Raw genomic sequence first — 19384 nt, 5'->3', positions numbered from 1 at the left:
TTGTGTATTACCTGTCTCTCCAGTAAGCTTTTGATAATATAATGAAGATGTGGTCCCTGGAAACAACCAAGAACAGGTTAATAATATGATAATTGCAGCATGAATTGTGACTGCAAATAAATGGGAAAAACCGAGAAGATCCTCAGATAGAGAATCAGCTAAAAAGACCATGGAATACTTAAGCAGTGGTACTTATGCATTTAATTAGATTCAGAGTAGGTAAGGAACAAAAAAATAAAATTATTATTTTTTGAAAGCTGTATATTTAAAATATATACATTTATAGAATACCCACTTTAATTAGATTATACAAGAAGACTTACTCTAGTCCTAGAAGAAAATATATAATATTAATGACTTGAAGTTTAGTGATTCACACATTATATATTGGTTATCACCATATCATGGTCTTGTTTTCTCCCCTCTTAAGCTGTCCTTATGAATTGCAGCTTGTGAATTAACTGTCAAAAATTATTAGTATGGATTAATTAATTAATGGTAATCATAATAATAAAAAGAAGACATTAAAGCAGAACTAATTTAACTCTTGTTGACAGTAGCCAGCCAGGTAATAGCTACATTTCACGTTTAAGGGATCCTATTGAAAGGATCATTTCTTAGGGCTGAACTAAACCTTGCTTTCAAATGCACGTAATAAAACCCGTTTGAAAGAAAAGCTGATCTGGGGAGAGAATCATTTTGGGTGGAGAAATTGAGGCTGGTGGGCTTAACCTAACTCTCCCCCCTGCCAGTTTGCACGCTGCTTTCTCTCGTTGCACAATACACCCACAAGTGTTCCAAATGCATCTTTACCTTCCTAGATGTGAAATTCTGTGGGGAGGAAAGCAGCTGGTGGAAGGGGGGGGGCAATTTAGAGCAGAGAAATTATCAGAGCAGGATTAAGTACTCCTTCCTCTTTGGCTTCTCTGATCCAAATCATCCCCTTCTGAAGTGTCTTTTCTTTTTCTTTCAAGAAAAAAAAAGTCCGTTGGGATTTTGCTTCACCCAAATATGTGTAGTGATCAAATGAGCTGAGATGAAGCACCTTGACATTAAGTGATGCCCTTACAGTGACTGAGTTACAGGGTAAAGTGAAGAGTGATCAGAGAAGTAACTGTCAGGAGCTCGTCTTACTCTCGAGTAGGACCCTGGTAGAGACACATGCCTGACTGGCATATTCTCTCCCTCCTGGTCATTCTTTCGGGAGCTTCAAAAGCTTTCTTCAGCCCGAACATCACAGCAACCGATGCCAACAGATACCGGCACACTTAGGGATCCGCAGAGTCTTCGTAGTTTGTGTAACAGACCTCAGCAACTCAGCATTTTGGCTAATCTACTTTATTTACATATAAACACACACGGAGCACTGCAACATGGCTCCCTCTCTCTTTAGCATCAGACAGCAGAGAGAAAGAACAAAGGATAATAGTCCCACTTCACAGAACCAAGTAATCCAAACATCCTGGCTCTGTCACTTCCCACTTTGTGGAGTCAAAACATATACCATCATGTGACAGACAAAAATCCCACGACTGCAATCATGGAGCAGGAATTCTAACAGTAACATTCAGCATGGGACTTTTAATCCTGATTGCTTTAAGGGAATATATATAAGATCACTGAAGCTGACTGGGTTTGTCCATTCCCTTGCTAGGGAGACCATCTGGAGAACGAAAGAAAAAACCCACACAGTCATCTGAGTTTCCTAGAGAAATAAAGACAATGATTTACATAGACACAAAATACATTTTTAAAAAATCAAAGAGAAATGGCTCAATTGACAAATAGGTTAAGGGGAAATACAAAACATTCATTTACTCAAAAATGGGATATGTTTAAGAAATACTTACAAAAATATAATAACGATATAATGTCTATGGCAGCATTTGAATGACCCTTGTGTAAATCAAATATTAATAAATAAGGAAAAATGGTCCGATATAAGAAAGTATTAGAAAATATATTAAGAGTAAGGTAGTAAGTATAAGTACATTCAATATTGTAAATGTTATGTACATCGGGAAATGATGGGAAGTCTATTTTAATATGGTTTAGTTTACTTGATTCTACTTTGGTTTATTTTTGCTTAGAAAATATGAGGAAAGAGCACTTATAAGTTTAAATTAATATTTAACAGTAAAATTATTTAAGATGATGATGATGATGATGATTAGCACTATTCAAGAACGTGTATGATATACATGGATTTCAATAAAGTTTTTTTAAAAAAGGAAGATGCATCAACCACACCATCTTCTCAAAGGAAAGTTATGGTTCTCTCGTGAGAAATCTCACCATCATTATAGGCTTGAGATTCTACCCTCCTATTAAATTCCTGCTTCCAGCCAGACATAAATGACTGTCTGGCTCATTGTTTATTATCTATTTAGTGCCATCCATCATATCCCAAGACAAATTTAGGAAACACCAGCACGATCCCCTATAGCTTCACTTCCTTTTGACCCCAAGTTCAATAAAGAAGGGCAGATAGGCTATTACAATCCATGAATACCCCATGGTTTAAAGATTGGATAAAAGATAAAATCCTTTCAATAGGTTCAACAGAATATGAGCCATGTAAGAGCAACATTGTGTACAATAGAGCATGTACAAATCAGTCGCTCTCTTTCAACCAGGACTGATGAGAGAAGAACAATTGAAGGACATAGCACTGGTAGCTCAGCAGTAGCAGTAGAGCATCAGTATTGCATGCAGAAGATCCCATGTTTGATACCTGGCATCTCCTGGGAATGTCCACTGTCTGAAACCCTAGAGAGATGATGCCAGTCATTGTGGGCAGTACTGGCCTTAGAGGGGCAAATGGTTGGGCCCATAAAAGGCAAGTTAAAAAGTCAAAGGAAGCACTTGCTCTGTTGTTGCATATTTAAAAAAGCAGAACCCAGCATATGCAGAGAAAATAGGCAACAAACTTACAAATGGAAATTTCTGGGGAAGAATGGAATTATTCATGGGGGAAACTTGATAAATATACAGTAGGTTCTGTATTGCAGGAAAATTGTGATGCTTCAGTGGCAAAGCATCTACTCTGTATGCAACAGGCCTGCGGTTCAGACCCCAGCATCTCTGGCATAGTTCTGGGAATGTCACTACTCTGAAACAACCTGAGCTAAATGGACCAATTGTCCAACTCAATACAGTGGTACCTCTGGTTGCGAATGGGATCCATTCCGAAGGCTTGTTCACATGAAAAGCCTGCGACCTGAAGCACTGTATGTGCACAGGTGCGCAGTGCGATTTGGTGCTTGTGCACATGCACGAAGCATGATTTAGCACTTCTGCGCATGCGCAAGTGGCGAAACCCAGAAGTAACCCTTTCCGGTACTTCCGGGTCGCCACAGGACGCAACCTGAAAAAACATAACATGAAGCAAACGTAACATGAGGTATGACTGTACAAGGCAGCTTCCTATGTTCCTTTCTATCTCAGTGCTGTCTAAACCCTGGAGTAATGTTTCAAACTCATTCGCTCTCTGTCAAAGGGGAAGAGGGGACTTTGCCCACTGTGCATGGACGTGTGTGTGTACTAGGAGACTGCAAGCAAAGGTCAAAAGTTATCCATTCTGATTGGGTAGAAAGATTGTGTTTAGACCCTGAGATATTTGTCTCACCAATATTAAAAGGGATAGTGCCACAGGACATAGGGCATAATATTATGTTTGAGGACTGGGAAAGGTTGTGGACCAACGGGCTGAACTTCACTGCATGTAATGCTTTGAAGGAAAATGTAATGAAAATGATATATAGATGGTACATGACCCCAGTTAAACTTGCCAAAATATACCATTTGTCTGATAACAAATGTTGGAAATGTAAAGAAAATGATGGAACATTCTTTCACCTCTGGTGGACTTGCCCTAGAGTGAAGGCCTTCTGGGAAATGATATATAATGAGCTGAAAAAGGTATTTAAGTATACCTTTACTAAGAAACCAGAGGCCTTCCTTCTGGGTATTGTCGACCAGAAGGTGTTAAAGAAGGATCGAACATTTTTTATGTATGCAACAACGGCAGCAAGGATACTTATCGCTAAGCACTGGAAAACTCAAGATCTACCCACACTGGAAGAGTGGCAGATGCAACTGATAGACTATATGGAACTAGCCGAGATGACCGGCAGAATCCGAGACCTGGGAGAAGAGAAGGTTGAAGAAGATTGGAAGAAATTTAAGATTTATTTTAAAAAGCACTGTAATCTGGCTGAATGTTAAGATGGAGGCTAGATCATAAACAATTGACCACCACTAAATTAGATGCAATTGAGATGATAAGTGAGATTGAGGAAAAATCATAAATCTTTGGGAGAACTATTAGATTATATTCTAAATGAATGGGACATAAGAATGTAAACAAGATGATAAATTGCGGGCAAGAATTGACAATGATGTAAGTGGGAGCGGAAGACGTGAGGGAGTCCAAAGAAGTTAAGAAATTATGTTATGATATATGTTACATTGTTTATCATATTTGCATTTATGTTTAAAAATCTTAATAAAAATTTATTTTAAAAAAAAGGGATAGTGCCTAAAGTGAATGTGGGGAACCATTAGCCTCCACAGGTGTTGCTGAACTACAACTCCCATCAGCCTCAGGAAGAAGGGCCAATGGCCAGAGCTAATGGGAGTTGTGGTTCAGCAACGACTGGCGGGTCAAAGGTTCCCCACACATGATCCAAAGAAAAGGGCAGAATCTTGTTCTATAAGACAGTGAGATAAATGGACTGTAAATACTGGAGGATTTCTCAATGCCTGAAGAATGGTGTGTAAGACAGTAGGATACAGTTGTCTTAAGTAAACTAAGACAGGTATTCTGGGTGAAATGGGGTATGAGATGAAAATCTCTTTGAAATGCATGGGGCAACTTATTGTAAGACAAAATACAGGAGTGGGAAGTCCATTTCCATTGACATATTAAGAGTGTGTGTGTGTGTGTGTGTGTGTGTGTGTGTGTTACCAGGCTTTATATTATGTACCAACCAAATACAGTGGTACCTCAGTTTAAGAACAGTCCTGTTTATGAACGATTCAGTTTACAAACTCTACAAAACTGAAAGTAGTGTCCTGGGTTGAGAACTTTACCTTAGTCTAAGAACGGAATCTGAACGGTGTAAGGGCACCGGCGGTGGGAGGCCTCATTAGGGAAAGCACACCTCGGTTTAAGAATGGCTTTGGTTTAAGAACGGACAGATTAAGTTCATAAACCGAGGTACCACTGTATGATGTTTAACATGTTTTATATTCCTTCGTAAACTGCTTAAAGGGCTTCTATGAAGCAAGCACTATATCCATTCTGGTAAATAAATAAATACATTATAGGGCCACCCACCTAGCACTGCATGAAGAAGATGGATCTCCACCCTGTGGGATTGACAATACAGAAAACAGGCCCACCAAGGGAGATAGTAAAGGAAAGGCAGGGTAGTGGAACGAGGAGGAGACATGGGAAGAATCTTTGGCTATTTCAATATCTGTGACTGGTTACACAAGTTGCCAGTCTGTATGCATGGTTGAGTTGTTACAAATTAGGATCCTAATAAGCAAGTAATGGCTTTAACCCATTACTCCTCCCTATGGACCTGATCCAGATTGTAGGAGGGCATGCCTGCAATTTGCATAGGGGGAGGAGTTTCCAGAAAAGCAAATGCGGCGGGGGGGGGGGTCCAATGCAAATTGCAGGTGTGCTGAACAGGAGCAACAGAGGTCTGCATTATGGAAGGTCTTGAAAGATTAAAGCCCCCAACCCATTCCTTCGACTAGAGTCTCAATCCAGATTCACCTCCCCACAAAAAAAAACCTGAATATTAGTGCTTTGGGGAAAAACCCACCTCTTCCTACAATTAAAGGCAAAGCTATGTGGTTAGCAGAATGTGTAGATTGGCTTTTAGTTGTACTAGAGAATGGGTACTAGGGGAAATGAATCAACAAATATTGGGAATGTTGAAAGTGGCTGGGCATTTATGCTAGCTTTGGCCCTCCCTTAAGCAGAGAGCGATGCAACCGAACCAACCCAGCTGGCTAACTTGGAGCAGACTTTGCTAGGCTTGCCGGTCTACCTGGCTGGAGAGCGCCTGGCTCCAGTTGCCAACCTCATCCTCTCTTCTCCCCCAGGTGTCCTATGTGAAGGCCATTGATATATGGATGGCTGTGTGCTTGCTGTTTGTCTTCTCGGCTCTGCTGGAGTATGCCGCTGTCAACTTTGTGTCCCGGCAGCACAAGGAACTGCTCAGGTTTAGAAGGAGAAGGCGGCACCATAAGGTAAGCGATACGCGAGCCGACGCAGCCGTGTAGAAGAGCACAGCTGAAATGGACGGGTCCTGGGGCAAGGCTGGCCTGATCGAGAATGGGCACTGGAGACCATTTCATTTGGGCAGGCAAGATTGGAGCACGTCGGCGATGAGCCAATAAGACGAGCCCGGCAGCCATATTTGAAAGGGAGATTTGCATATCGTTTGGAAGGGGCCAGGAGCTACAGCCAATCAATGCTCTCTGGTGCATGATGGGCAGATGTAGTCATCTATTTCACTCCATCTCCCATCAGTTCCAGCCAACATGGCCAAAGATGGCAGAAGCTGTAGCCCAAAGACATCTGGGTGGCCCTGGTTTGCAGGCAAACACCTTCCCTTCAAATGCTGTGCTGCTCGCCAAAGGTCACCGTTATTGGAATTATAAAGCTGCCCACTGTGTAAAGGGTGAAACCTGGCCCATAATTAAGGTGGCTTGGGAGAAGCATTTGAGAATGGATGGGAAACTACCAAAACAGAAGGCCAGTGCAGTAGCTGCTTCTCTGACATTCAGCTTGCTCTCCCAGTTTTGCAAAAAGTTAACTCTACCGATTCAAAGAGCCTGTGCCTGTAACTGCAGCTCTCCCGGTCATGCTGTCCGCATTGCTTCACGTGCTGCAATATCATTCATGGGTCCATGCTGCTTTCTTTAGCTGGGTTGGGAGGCGAGGAATGGTCTCAGAACTGCACTGCTGAAGTAGCCAGTTTCCCATATAAAGGTAAGTAGAACAAACTCTCTCACCAGTCAAGCTCCCTGTTGGGTTTGCCGAATGATAGAATCATAGAGTTGGGGGGGAACCCCCAAGGGTCATCCAGTCCAACCCCTTGCAGTCCAGGGATCTCAACTGAAGCATCCAGAACAGATGACCAGCCAACCTCTGCTTCAAAACCTCCAAGGAAGGAGGGTTTTTAAGCAGAGGTTGACTGGCCATCTGTAATGATGCTAAGCTGTATGGATGCGCTTTGTCAGTGACTGGCCTCAAGCTGAGTAAGGTGAACCTGGTAGGCCTCCTTGTGCCTCCCCAACTCTGAACCTACTCCAAAGAAATGTTTTGATGGGGCAAGACATATATGAGACAAAAACAGCAAGTGGAGACTACAGCAGAACGTTGCAGTATATCCCCCAGCCCTTAGCATGCTGTAGTTCTACGCCAGTGTGGTGTAGTGGTTAAGAGCGATAGACTCGTAATCTGGTAAACCGGGTTTGCGTCTCGGCTCCTCCACCTGCAGCTGCTGGGTGACCTTGGGCTAGTCATGCTTCTCTGACGTCTCTCAGCCCCACTCACCCCCCAGAGTGTTTGTTGTGGGGGAGGAAGGGAAAGGAGATTGTTAGCCGCTTTGAGACTCCTTAAAGGGAGTGAAAGGCGGGATATCAAATCCAAACTCTTCTTGTTCAGGTTTCCAACCAGCTTGAAACAGGTGCTTTGTAGTCTTGTTCAGGCTTTACCAGAGAGGGCTGCAGGGGAGGTAAATGAAAAAGGATTGGATTTAGACCTCCTCTTTGGGCTTCATAGAAGCTAGAGCTGTGCGCAGAGCTTCCTCTTTATATTGTCATTAGCCCTTGGGCTCCGGTAACTTGCAAAGTATTTTGCAGGAGACAGCTTGTGGGAAAGGGTCGTAACTCAGTAGCAGAGCACCTGCTTTACACAGAGACAATTCAGTCCCCAGCATCTGTAAGTAGGGCCTGGAACATTCGCTGCCTGAAATTCCACAGGACTGCTCCTAGGCAGTGCAGATACTAGTGAGCTAGCTAGGGGCTCTGGCGGATTAAGCGGAGGAAACCAAGAGTGGGTTCAACAATCAAGAAGCCAGTTTCTGCAAGATGGTGCCAAATATATTGCTCTGCTTTCCTTTGGTCCACATCAGCGAAGCCGAGAGAGGGTTCTTGTTGTCTGGGCAGCCCAGGACCTCCATACACACTGCCCATGTTTGCACCCTGGAGAGGTCACTTTGGTGCTGCTAACACAGCAAAAGTAACACAGGAGGCAGCAGTTATGAGTTACCAGTCTCTGCAGCTACAGGAGGCGCTGTGATTCTCTAGTTGTTTTTCTTTCTCCTGGAGGCACACTCTATCGTCTCAAGGCAGATGGATGCCAACACTGGACCAAGGGTGTGACTCTCAGCATAAGGCAGCTTCTTGACGTGTTCCTGCTACCACTCCAGCCATTTGCTATTTGTTTGTTTGCCTGCCTCACTCATGGTGGGTTTGTGAGGCTGACTTCATAACAGCCAAAAGCAAATGGAGAAGAGGGAATAAATAGCCCACTGAGCAGCTGGAAAAGAGTGGGAATCTACTATTTGGCCACAAAAATTCTGTGAAGGTACTTTGCTTCTTCTTTTTTCTGGCGGCCTGTCGCCTTTCTGCAGAGGGAGAAAGGTTGGCTGGAACTACAAAAGAGAAAGAAAAGAAAGAGGCTAGCCTGAAAATGATACTGAGAAATAAAGGGAACTTGTAATGAAATGGAAAGTTGAACAATGTTATTTTTCTGGTATTTTTCTCTCAAATATAATTCAACCATTCTTCTTCCTCAAGGAATATTTCAATCAAAATGCACAGGGACAATTAATTTGAGTTATCATTTCATTAAAGTTCTGTTACTTTTCATTACCATCTTGAGGCTTGCCTCTTTTCTTTTCTTTGTTTTCTTTTCTTTTCTTTTCTTCCTCCCTCTGTCTCTTCCTTTTTCTTTCTCTCTTTCTTCTTTCTGAATAAGGTGGAGATTTAATATCAGTCTGTACACTTAGTCTCCTGAATCTTGTGCCAGAACACTGGACATGGCGGGCAGGCAGGCAGGGAGGCGAGAGAGAAAGCAGTTGTACCAGATCTCCTGGCTGCTTTTTCTTTGAAAAATATCAAAACTGGCTAGTGGGATGACTAGGTGCGTGGGAGTTTAATATTACAATGGGCTTCAATTTTACCTTCCCAAATGTAAATATACCCACCGTTTCCACATAGACTTTTCTAAGTCCTTAGAGCTGAGCTTCTACCCCCGTGAGTTTCAGAAGCCTATCTTTGTGGTATGGCTAAAATGCAGAATGTGACTCTTGGGATACAGATAAGTTTCTTGCTTCACATTGCTGCCACCTCCTGGCCAGAGCAAGATTTTATTCTTTTTTATTATTATTTTTAAAATAGAAAGATAGGCAGACAGCACATTTTTTTAAAAAAAAAACACCTTTGAAAAGCCCCCAAGTCATCTTGAGGTTAAAAGACTGCCTCCCGTCCCAATTCTTAACTCGCCCCTTCTCTTTTAACTGGGTGGTAATTTTCAACGCTTCATCTATCACGTAAATTAAAATAGCAAATTCCATTTAATAACTTGATAACCCACATTTGCCTGTGTCACCATAACCTAAATCTGCCTATTAAATAAATTGGAATCTCTTTTTATAGTTTAGTGCCAAAACTGTAGAAATAATAGTTCTATGAACTCCTGACTTCCTTTTATCTTGGTTCTAATTGAGGACAAATATTATGCATGCATGGAAACTCCCCAGGGGGGAGTAGCAATCAGATCTATTAAAGTACTTGAAAGCAGGCAGCACCTAAACGCAGTGCAGAACATTGGCTAGCACTGAGAGCAGCTGTTCTTGGCAGGCTAATGCTGTGATCTTTCCTATCTCTCTCCTTTCATCCATTAAACCAGCATAAGATCACCTCCCCTTTTCTCTCTTTCCCCAGGAAGAAGGATGAGAGGGTAAGAAAGGGGGGCTTTCTTAGACCCTGGGAATATTTTTTTCATCAGGATACATTCTTTGGACCATCTGGATGTTGAATGCCAGCATGGTTAAACAAGAGGATCAAGGAGGCCACAAAGCACAAGAATGATTCATTTGTGGGGAAAGGAAATCCCCACAAACCTACTAAAACAATAAAAAGTGCCACAAACCTGCAAACCAAATGCAAAGATACAATGAGCTGGGATAGCTCAGTTGCTAGAGCATGAGACTCTTAATCTCAGGGTCATGGGTTCAAGCCCAACGTTGGGCAAAAAGAGGGTTGGACTAAAGGACCTTTGTGGTACCTTCCAAGTCTGTGATTCTAAGGCAAGCCAGTAATAAAATTGTCAATATATGAAGCTGTTAGTGGTTTTTTAAAAATGAAAACAGGAAATGAGCCCAGGAGGGAGCAAAACCTCCAGATAGCAAAGGGGAAAAGACAGGGACATTTCAGAGATTTTCTTCCCTCGCCTAGTGCTGCACATCCATACGGTGTTGGACTTTTTTTTTAATCAACTTGCACAGCAGTTCCCTTTGCTTTTGAAACCCACACTTTCCAAAGCACTTTGTGTTATTTCTGCGCATGGGAGTGAAGGGAGTCTGGAAAAAGTTAAAAAAAAAACCTCAACAGGATAACTCTTTGAATACCACCTTTAGAACATTTCATAGCTGAGAAAGTGCACTGGAAACATCAAAACCAGCCTCTTGCATGGTGTCAGTTCAAGGTGTAAAAGGAGACATTGTGAACAGAGAGCAGGTAGCTAAGGAAGAGACCCCATGCTTTTGGTGTTGACTGTAGAGAGCCAGTGCTATCCCCAGGGAGGGAGGGGGGAGGAAAGGGAAACAGGGATGATGCGCTTACAGATCCAACCTGTTCCTGAGACTAAACGGTTCCATAGGTAAGTCATATGCCTGGCAGCGAACTCCAGACGAAGCAAAACTTCATTCAGTATTACTTGCTCAGATTTGCCAAAGCGCTCTCAACTCCATTCATACTTCCTTGCTGTGAACTTGTGGCGGTACAATTCATCCATACCATGCAAGGCCGCTCTTAAAAGATACTCTGCAAAGACAGGAAAAGGAAAAGCCATGCATAGGGAACTTGGTCTAAATTAAAGTCCATAGGTTAACTGATGGCAAATTTCACCATACCTTTTCCTCCAGCTGCTTCCCAGCATATAACTTGGAAAGGTCCTGCTTCACCCATGATATTGAATGCAGAGTCTTAAACTGGATGCCCTACTCTGTGTGTACTGATATTTAAGAAAGCTTGAAAAACAGAGGCTTCTATATGCTAATATCTAGGCCAGGAGCTCGTGGAATTGCTAAATGACCTTTGTGTTCAGAGCATCATCACAGCTGCTTCATATTCTGAATTAAAGGCCATCAGTTATTTGGCTTCTTTTCCTGGCCCCGACAAGAATTCTTATTTATTTAATTTACCGTATTGGCCCAAATATAAGCCACTCCCTTAAAATTCCGGAGGCACTCACACCCGTTCCATTTTACCAGATATCTGTTTCAGCAGCAATATGATAAAGGCCAATTTTTGTAAGGTCACAAATTTAAGCCGCACTTTAACTTTTAACGGTCGGAGTTTGGGGGGGGGGAGTGAGAATTATATTCAGGCCAATATGGTATTAAATTCGTCTGAGGAGCATAGGGCAGTTTACAGTATAAGATATATTCATACATCCTGTAGGTGATGTCTCACTATCTTTATTTATTATTATTATTATTATTATTATTATTATTATTATTATTTAAAAAAAACGAACTCTTTCGAAAATAGGCAGGTCAGTCTGAATGTAGCCTTTCTCCAGCTCATAGAAGCATAAAATATTCTTTATTGGGTTCTTAAGTTTAGTGAGGATGCCGTGAGCTCCACTCACATTCCCACAAGCCGGCAGAACCCAGTCCCAGAATCCCTTGCGATGACTGTCAGCCCAGTTTGAGCCTGTAGCTGTGCCTCTATGACCTTGAGGATCTCTGCAAGAGACTGGGGGAGGAAACAGAGTGGAAAGGGAAAGCCCCAAAGGGACAGAGAGGAGCATCGGCCATCAAAACTGATGCTATACGCAAGTATCTTTTAAAGGACGAGCCTTTTCTGCTCAAAGTCCATGTAACTCGGTAGAAATCCACATGGAACCACTTTTGCTATATGAGTTACATGGAGCCCACTCCTTCTGGGCAAGCCAAGAATAAAGAAGGTATGGATGGGGAGGAGGGGCAGAAGCAAAACAGGGGATATCTTGTTGAGGACAAGGAATGGTTCCCGAAGGAAAGGCAGGTCAACCCACTTTCCAATGGATCCCCTGCTTTGCATCTGTGCATTGTACTGCACCCATCTATAAGGCTGGTCTCTCCAAGAGGGGGTTGCCCAACTTGAGCAAGGCCTCACAAGAGGGACCTGTCCCAGGGACTTTGGAGCTGTGGTAGGAGAGCCTTATAGCAAGGGTGCACTGTCTATATCTTATTTGTAAGTAGAGCCCTATGTTTAATATATTTCAGGAGGACGACACCGGAGAAGGCAGGTTCAACTTTTCGGCCTACGGGATGGGGCCCGCCTGCCTTCAGGCCAAAGACGGCATCTCGGTCAAGGGAGCCAACAACAACAACACAGCCAACCCAGCACCGCCCCCTTCAAAGTCTGACGCCGAGATGCGCAAGCTCTTCGTCCAGCGGGCCAAGAAGATAGATAAGATCTCGCGGATCGGCTTCCCCATGGCTTTCCTCATCTTCAACATTTTCTACTGGATCATCTACAAGATCGTCCGAAGGGAAGATGTCCACAAGCCATGAGCTGGGGTGCAAGGTTCGTAGGTGGAATTCCAAGAAGATGAGGATGGATGGTGGTTAAAGGCAAGACAGATGGTTACTCTATACACACTACGTGCAATAGCAATGCAGTGATGCATGAATTTAAGAATGTGGCAATATCTATTTTAAAAAACAAAAACAAAGTGGGTGACTTTTAAAACAAAATATATGAACTGAGGAATATTACGGGGGGGTGGGCAGTGGGAAGAAAGCTTTCGAAAACTAGAGTGGGGTAAGATTACGGGAGGGGCAAGTTGTTTTACAGCACTGGGAAGTTTAGGATTGCTACGGCGGCAGTCCAAGCAGTGTAATATATTAAATATATATTCATGCTTAATTATAATGCAAAAATAAATCCTTTTTTAGCCTATTAACAGCTTAGATTCTAAAGCCGATGGAATGATTCATGATTCCATGTGCAAAGAGGATTGCAATTACGCTTAAACCAGACTCTTGCTCTGTAAGGCCATACCGGTTTCTAAGCAAGCACGCAAAAAAAGCAAAAAAAGACAAAAAAAAGACAAGCAAAAGAGAAAAAAGTCATATACTGTATACTGCCCCATGTTGTTCGTGTATGGTTTGAAGATGGAATGAGTTGGGCCAGGGGATTTGTTAAAAAAAGAAAAGAAAGGAAGAGTCAGGGTCCACTGGGAGAGATTGAGGAGTGCCAAAGTTGCATATTAGAAAGCAATCGTTTTATGATCCAAGAAAAAAGAACCTATATTATATAGATATATATTGATAGCTAGATAACAGTCCTATATCCTTTCAGAGAGTGGTGCAAATTCATGGCATTAAATCTAAAATTGTAACTTACATCCTTGAACATCCTTTTGGAGATGTGTCCATAGATTTCAGTGAGAAGCTGGTTGTGCCTCCAATTCTTAAATTGCAAGAGGTAGGAGTTGTGTTTTGGGGACAAAGACACTCAGTCACAACTCATAGCTTCAGCGAGATTCACCTCAGTGTGATCATGGAGTCATGATGCAATGTGGGTTTTTTTAAAAAAAACAAAACCCATTAATCTTAAGACGCTCGCCATGTTTCTTTAAATAACAAAAGCAAATTGTTACTGTGAAAAGCTAAGGCTTTAAAATGAACCCACATAAGGAAGGTATTCTGCACTACAGGAAAGAAGGTGTGTGTGTGTGGTGTGTGTGTGTGTAAATAGAAGTAACAGAAAATTAATTTTAATTGGTACACCTGGGGTGGGCTATGGGAAAGAATGATATATATCTATACAGAAAAGATGACCATTATTTTTTGACATTTCATAGCATTAGTAATTTTCCAGTGGGATTGCTAGCCCAACTATATTTTTGTAACTCTTTGGTGCTGCATTTAGCTTTCATGGCTAGCAAGACACGAACGAGATTTCCATTTGTGCATTTCTTCTCTTAACTCCCCGTATGGCTTCCATCACTGCTACGTTGCAGAGAAGAAGAAAAGGCCATGCACATTTACATGGACTGGGGGGGGGGGGTGACCAGCTCCACAGGGGAGGTTAAAACTGGCAGTGAGGAGCCCTTTGAGGCAGCTGAATGTTTAGTCAGTGTTTGAGGTGAGGACGGGTGAAAGAGAAGAGGAAGGATAGAGATACAGTGTCCTTCAGTACAGATCTTCCAGACACAAGCTTGCTGCTTTTGGATTAATTTCCCCTTTTCTTGCACTTTAGAAAGTTAACATGAAAAAAAGATTCAGTGAGCAGGTTCAGCGGACAATCAATTCGCATTCAGTGTTGGCCCTGTATTGGCAAAGAAGAATAGCCCAAACCAGGGGAGTTCTCCACCTTTCAATTGCTGTAGTAGACAACGCCAGTCTCTTTCTTGCATTGATGTCCCCTGTAGCAAAAGCATAAAGCATGGCCATCATTGACACATATGTGCAACTTGGATCCAGCGAGGGTTCACTGATGTGCTTACATGTGCAGACACATGCAGGAAACTCGAGCGCAAGGCTGGTTTTCCCCACAGCTAACTTAACACATGGAGCTGCTCCTAGAGGCATCTTACACACGGGGTCAAGTCTGCCACACACGGGATGTGTAAGGAAGAGACCCAGGAAACCTGAGTAGCGCACAAGTAAAGCATAGCTTTATTAAAGCATAGCTGAAATTGCTGAGAAATTACAGCCTTTACCCAGAAAGCTCCTTCCCATAAGCATATATTATTGCGAGGCTGGAAGAGGTCATGATGTGGCAAAATCAAGCACTTTGTATTTTCTTATTTTTCTCATGGCAAAGGCAAAATGGGGTGAGGAAGACCCGCTGATGCCCTCTTACTCAAAGAGCAATTAAATGCTGGAATGGGCCCCGTGGCTTGAAAGTGTCTGGTGGGAAATGCCGTTCTATGCAGGAGGGGTAGATTATAAGGGAAACCCAGGGCATTTGCAGGCCTCCCTGAAAGCCTGGTGGCAGGCTGTTCTTTCCTTCCTCTTCATTCAGAAAGCTGTCTTCCCAAAGAAAGCATGTACACATGTGCACACAAACATAAACATGTCCCTTTGAAATCCAAAGCATTATAGCTGAGCTGCTGTTACCATGCAAAGGGCTGCACTCAGAGTCTTGTCTACAGCCCACAATTGCCACTGGCGTTGAGGTTGCTTGCTGAATCTGCTGCAGCACATTGCAGAAGCTCTGGGCTCAGGAAGCCTGCTCGCCCCCTGGTTGTTGTCTGGAGTCTGTGTGCAGATGGAGTTCTCCTTCTTCCTCTCTCTGACATGAGGGCAGTGTGTACAGCTACAGCTACAGCTTCTCGCACACGTGCGACACAAAAACAAAATCCCTTGGTTCCTCCCCCACCGTTTATTCTTTCTCATGTGAACTGGAGTTGATGTTCACCTTGGCACAGACACTACAAACCAAGACACATGAAGCAATGGCTACCTGCCTGCTCTCCGTTCAGACTTGCTTGACTGGGTTTCTCTTTACCGAGCCAATTTTTCTCAGGTGTGACTCTGATGGCTTGACGGAAGGGCAAAGAATCGCTAAATCCTATTCTTTGACTAGTCATTATCTTTTCTTAGAGTTCTGCCACCCCACCCAAACCCCCCGCATTTATTTTGGGCATGGTGGGGTACTATAGTATGTTGCTTCCTTTTCACAGACCTGTTTCATTTTGTAAAATCTCTACTCATGCCAGACCTCCCCTGAGAAGGATGCCCTTTCCTTTTTCTTAATGGCTCCCTTGTCTGTGTAAGCAACTTCAGCATTCTAGACCAAAAGACTTTCTGAATGTCACTTATGCAAATGCCCTTGGATTAGTAGCATCACATTGCAGAAGGCATCCTGTTTCAATATAGCCAAAGCTAGGGATATGGGAGCAATTCAGTTCAGTTCACATCTCAAAGAGATACCCAATTCACACTTCCCAGAGCATTACTCAGGCCATAGAAACCTACTCCCAGGGGTCGTGGGGCTTCGGTCTCCAAAATAAAATATTTGAAGGGACTGCCCCCCCCAAAAAAAGTTGATGGGCATTCCCATTCAAATAGTGTGTGTGCACTGCGTCACATGATCAGTTATGTAGGGTGGGGCTTACCTGGGCCCCCACAATATTTTATTCAAGTTGGCACCCCTGACTCAGGCCAAAACACAGCCATCCTTCAAAATCTGCCCTTCTCTGAATTTTGTGGTACAGTTCTCCAGCCAAGTAATCCATTCAGAAATGTATATACGAGGGTGGGGTATGCATTTAAAAAGTGTTAATGAAAGCAACATACAAGAATGCATAATATTGGACCAATTTGCTTGCACACACACACAAAGTGCATTTGAGGCATATTGCATTCAAACAAATCTCTTAGGAGAAATTCGCTCTGAAATACTGATGAATTTCTATGAAGAAATGTGAAAAAGCTTAATTAAAATTGGAAAAGTGATAAACTGAGACTCACCAGAATGGACAGACTTGCCCATCCTTTGCCAAAGCCCACAAGTACCCCTCATCGCACATCTCTGCTGGACAGATCATTCTGCATTATCAAAGACTTTTTCGTTAATCAATTCAGATTTGGGCTAGGTTGAAATTTCTTAGAAAGGACCTAAAAGGGCAGGATGCGGCTTTATCAAACTCCTAGAAAAGTGGAAAATTCCAGATCTTCCTTGGAGACTGTTCTGGTCAAATGACTCCCCAGTTTCACTATCCACAAACTTTGGGTGCTACTGTGGATCTAATTTTAATATTGTTTACTTTTATTTTAATACTTTTGAAGGAGGCAGTAACCTTTACTCCTCCTCCTTCCAATCCTCCCCTCTTAGCCTATTTCTTTCTTCCATTCACCAATGTGAACTTACAATAGCATTTCATTCCACGTTAGGTGAGACAAAATTCCTTAGAAGAGAATTTTTGGAGGAAAACCTGTTGGATAATTTTACCCATTATCAGCCTCAAAGAATATCTGGCAATATCCCCACCCAATGCCTCAATGTTAGTACCTACAAATAGCTTAGAGAATTTTGGGAGGTCCTATTCACCCATCCTTTATTGAGGTAGAAGTTTGAATGCTGCATCCCATTCCTATGCCCTGAAGGTGGTGCACATAAAATCAGGCTTCAGAGTCTCAGTGGATCTGAAACTTGCCCCCTTACCAGAGTAGCAGCAGTCAGTGACCCTTCTACTTGCTGCTGGTCCCAAGGGAGCAGGTCAATGTGCAGTAAAGTTTTTGCTTGATGCTGCCAATGAAGAAGAGTTGTTATGTTCCACCTATACATGGCTTCCCAGGATCTGTTAGACTGGCCCAGGAACACTGTTATCAATGCAGCATCACACACTAGTTTTGATTATGAGCATCAAGCTGGCATTGCTTTAGCTAACGCATTCGTGCCCAGGACCAAAACGCTATTTGCACTGTGACAGCTCAAGCGGGTGTCTATAATCGAGGTGTTTTTCTTCTTTATTTCACGTCGTTTGCAGTGTTATTATGCCAAGACAGGATCATCCTCTCCAATTCAAATAAGCAACCATTATATGGGAACTTTGCCTAGACTGGAAGATATCCTTCCTAACCTGCTGTTTGTTTACTATTAAAAATCCTTCCTCTTTTTTGGACAGCCTCCATTCTAGCCAAAAATTATTGTCCCACTTTGCTCAACAGTAGCAGGATTAGATGCCCCTCAATGCACAAAGTCCTATTCTTTGGGTGCCCTTACCATTGACTAAAGAGAGTAGACGGGAAGAAGTCAAGGTTTCCACTGCATTTATCAAGCCACTTCATTATTTTGAAAGATAATTATAGCAATCCGTCATCCTTCAGGGTATTACAATTAGCCCTGAGACAGAAATTATTGTGCGGTCTTTTTTTCCTTTTCCTTTTTAGAGTCATTAAGGCATCCCTGGATTCTAGCCTAGGCCCATCATGCTCTCCCTCTTATCAGTAGTGTTTACATTTCTGGGGTTTGGGCATATCTTTTTCTAAACAAAGCCATTGCAAGTCCCATTGGAAACAGTATTCAATTCTTTGCTCATCTTCCTACCCTCACGCCACCAGGGCTGGCATCTATTTCCTTAGACCACTGGTACCAAAATGTACGGGAAACAGCCCTACTAGAAAAGTTAATCAACAAACTTAAACTAGCACAGGAACAAGCAAAGGAGGGCGCCTTCACCCCAGTGTGGCTCCCCTTTATCTCATATGCAGCAGAACAAGACAATTACCTATCCCCCCCTCCAACAGTGTGCAAATCAATATGGCTAGCCTGATCCAACAACACACACACCCCACACACATACAAACAAACAAACCACACTGCAAACAACTGAACTCAACCAACCAAGCTCTGGACCTGCCCCCCCCCCATCCTGTAATGCCAATAAAAATAAATAAATATATAAACAAAGGACCTGCCCACGTGACGCTGACACAAAAACCCTGCACAAACTCTCTACAATGGAACGAAATATCATTCTCCCTCCCTATCTTTCTCCTTCCCTCTTTCTCTCTCTCTTCCCTCTCCTTTCCCAACCACGCAGTGTCTATGACAATAGTGTCTCATACCGAATGTAAACGAACTGTGAAACGACTCTACGAACTGAAAGTGGAGGCTCTATATTTACTTTTCCCTGTTTATTTGTTTGTTTTGTAACACACACACACACAAAGTCATCCCACCCCCTCTTTCTTATCTAGACAGTGGAACCTCAGTTTTCAAACGTAATCCATTCCAGAAGACCGTTCGGCTTCCGAAAAATTCAAAAACTGAAGATCAATGGGCTGGCTGCAAAGTCAATGGGGGAAAATGAAAAATGTATCTCGGAAGCCATTTAACTTCCAAGGCAAATTCAAAAACAGAAGCAATTACTTCCGGGTTTTCGGCATTTGAGTTCCAAATTGTTCAGCTTGTGAGACGCTCGAAAATCTAGGTTCCACTGTATCTATATCCAGTATCCTCAGGCAGTCACTAGGCCCTCCAACACCCTAATAGAGCCTGTCCCTTCCCTCCCCTTCATATTATTTATTGACTTGGGCCCCAAGCAACTGGCACTAACCATTGTTTCAATTTCCCACAGTGTCCCAGAGCAGCCTCCCCCAGCCATGGCCGATGAGAATTG

The 19384-nt window shown here is 42.8% G+C and overlaps 1 protein-coding gene across 2 annotated transcripts in view; it reads left to right on the top strand.

Annotated features, from left to right (window-relative positions):
- GLRA1 (glycine receptor alpha 1) overlaps positions 1–18660 on the top strand; it is a 91818-nt gene extending 73158 nt beyond the window's left edge. The window contains exons 8-9 of one of the 2 annotated variants that reach the window (XM_083728744.1): positions 6124–6270; positions 12528–18660. In XM_083728744.1, the coding sequence (XP_083584870.1) occupies positions 6124–6270; positions 12528–12818 (438 nt within the window). In that variant the 3' untranslated portion in view covers positions 12819–18660. Of the gene's footprint in view, positions 1–6123; positions 6271–12503 lie in introns of both variants that reach the window. The other variant, XM_083728743.1, reaches the window with a different exon arrangement.
- Positions 18661–19384: the final 724 nt, after the last annotated feature.

This window comes from Podarcis gaigeae (genome assembly GCF_964106915.1).
Source record: "Podarcis gaigeae genome assembly, chromosome: 2".
In the NCBI taxonomy this organism is placed as follows: domain Eukaryota; kingdom Metazoa; phylum Chordata; class Lepidosauria; order Squamata; family Lacertidae; genus Podarcis; species Podarcis gaigeae.
This window is presented reverse-complemented; position numbering and strand designations above follow the sequence as displayed.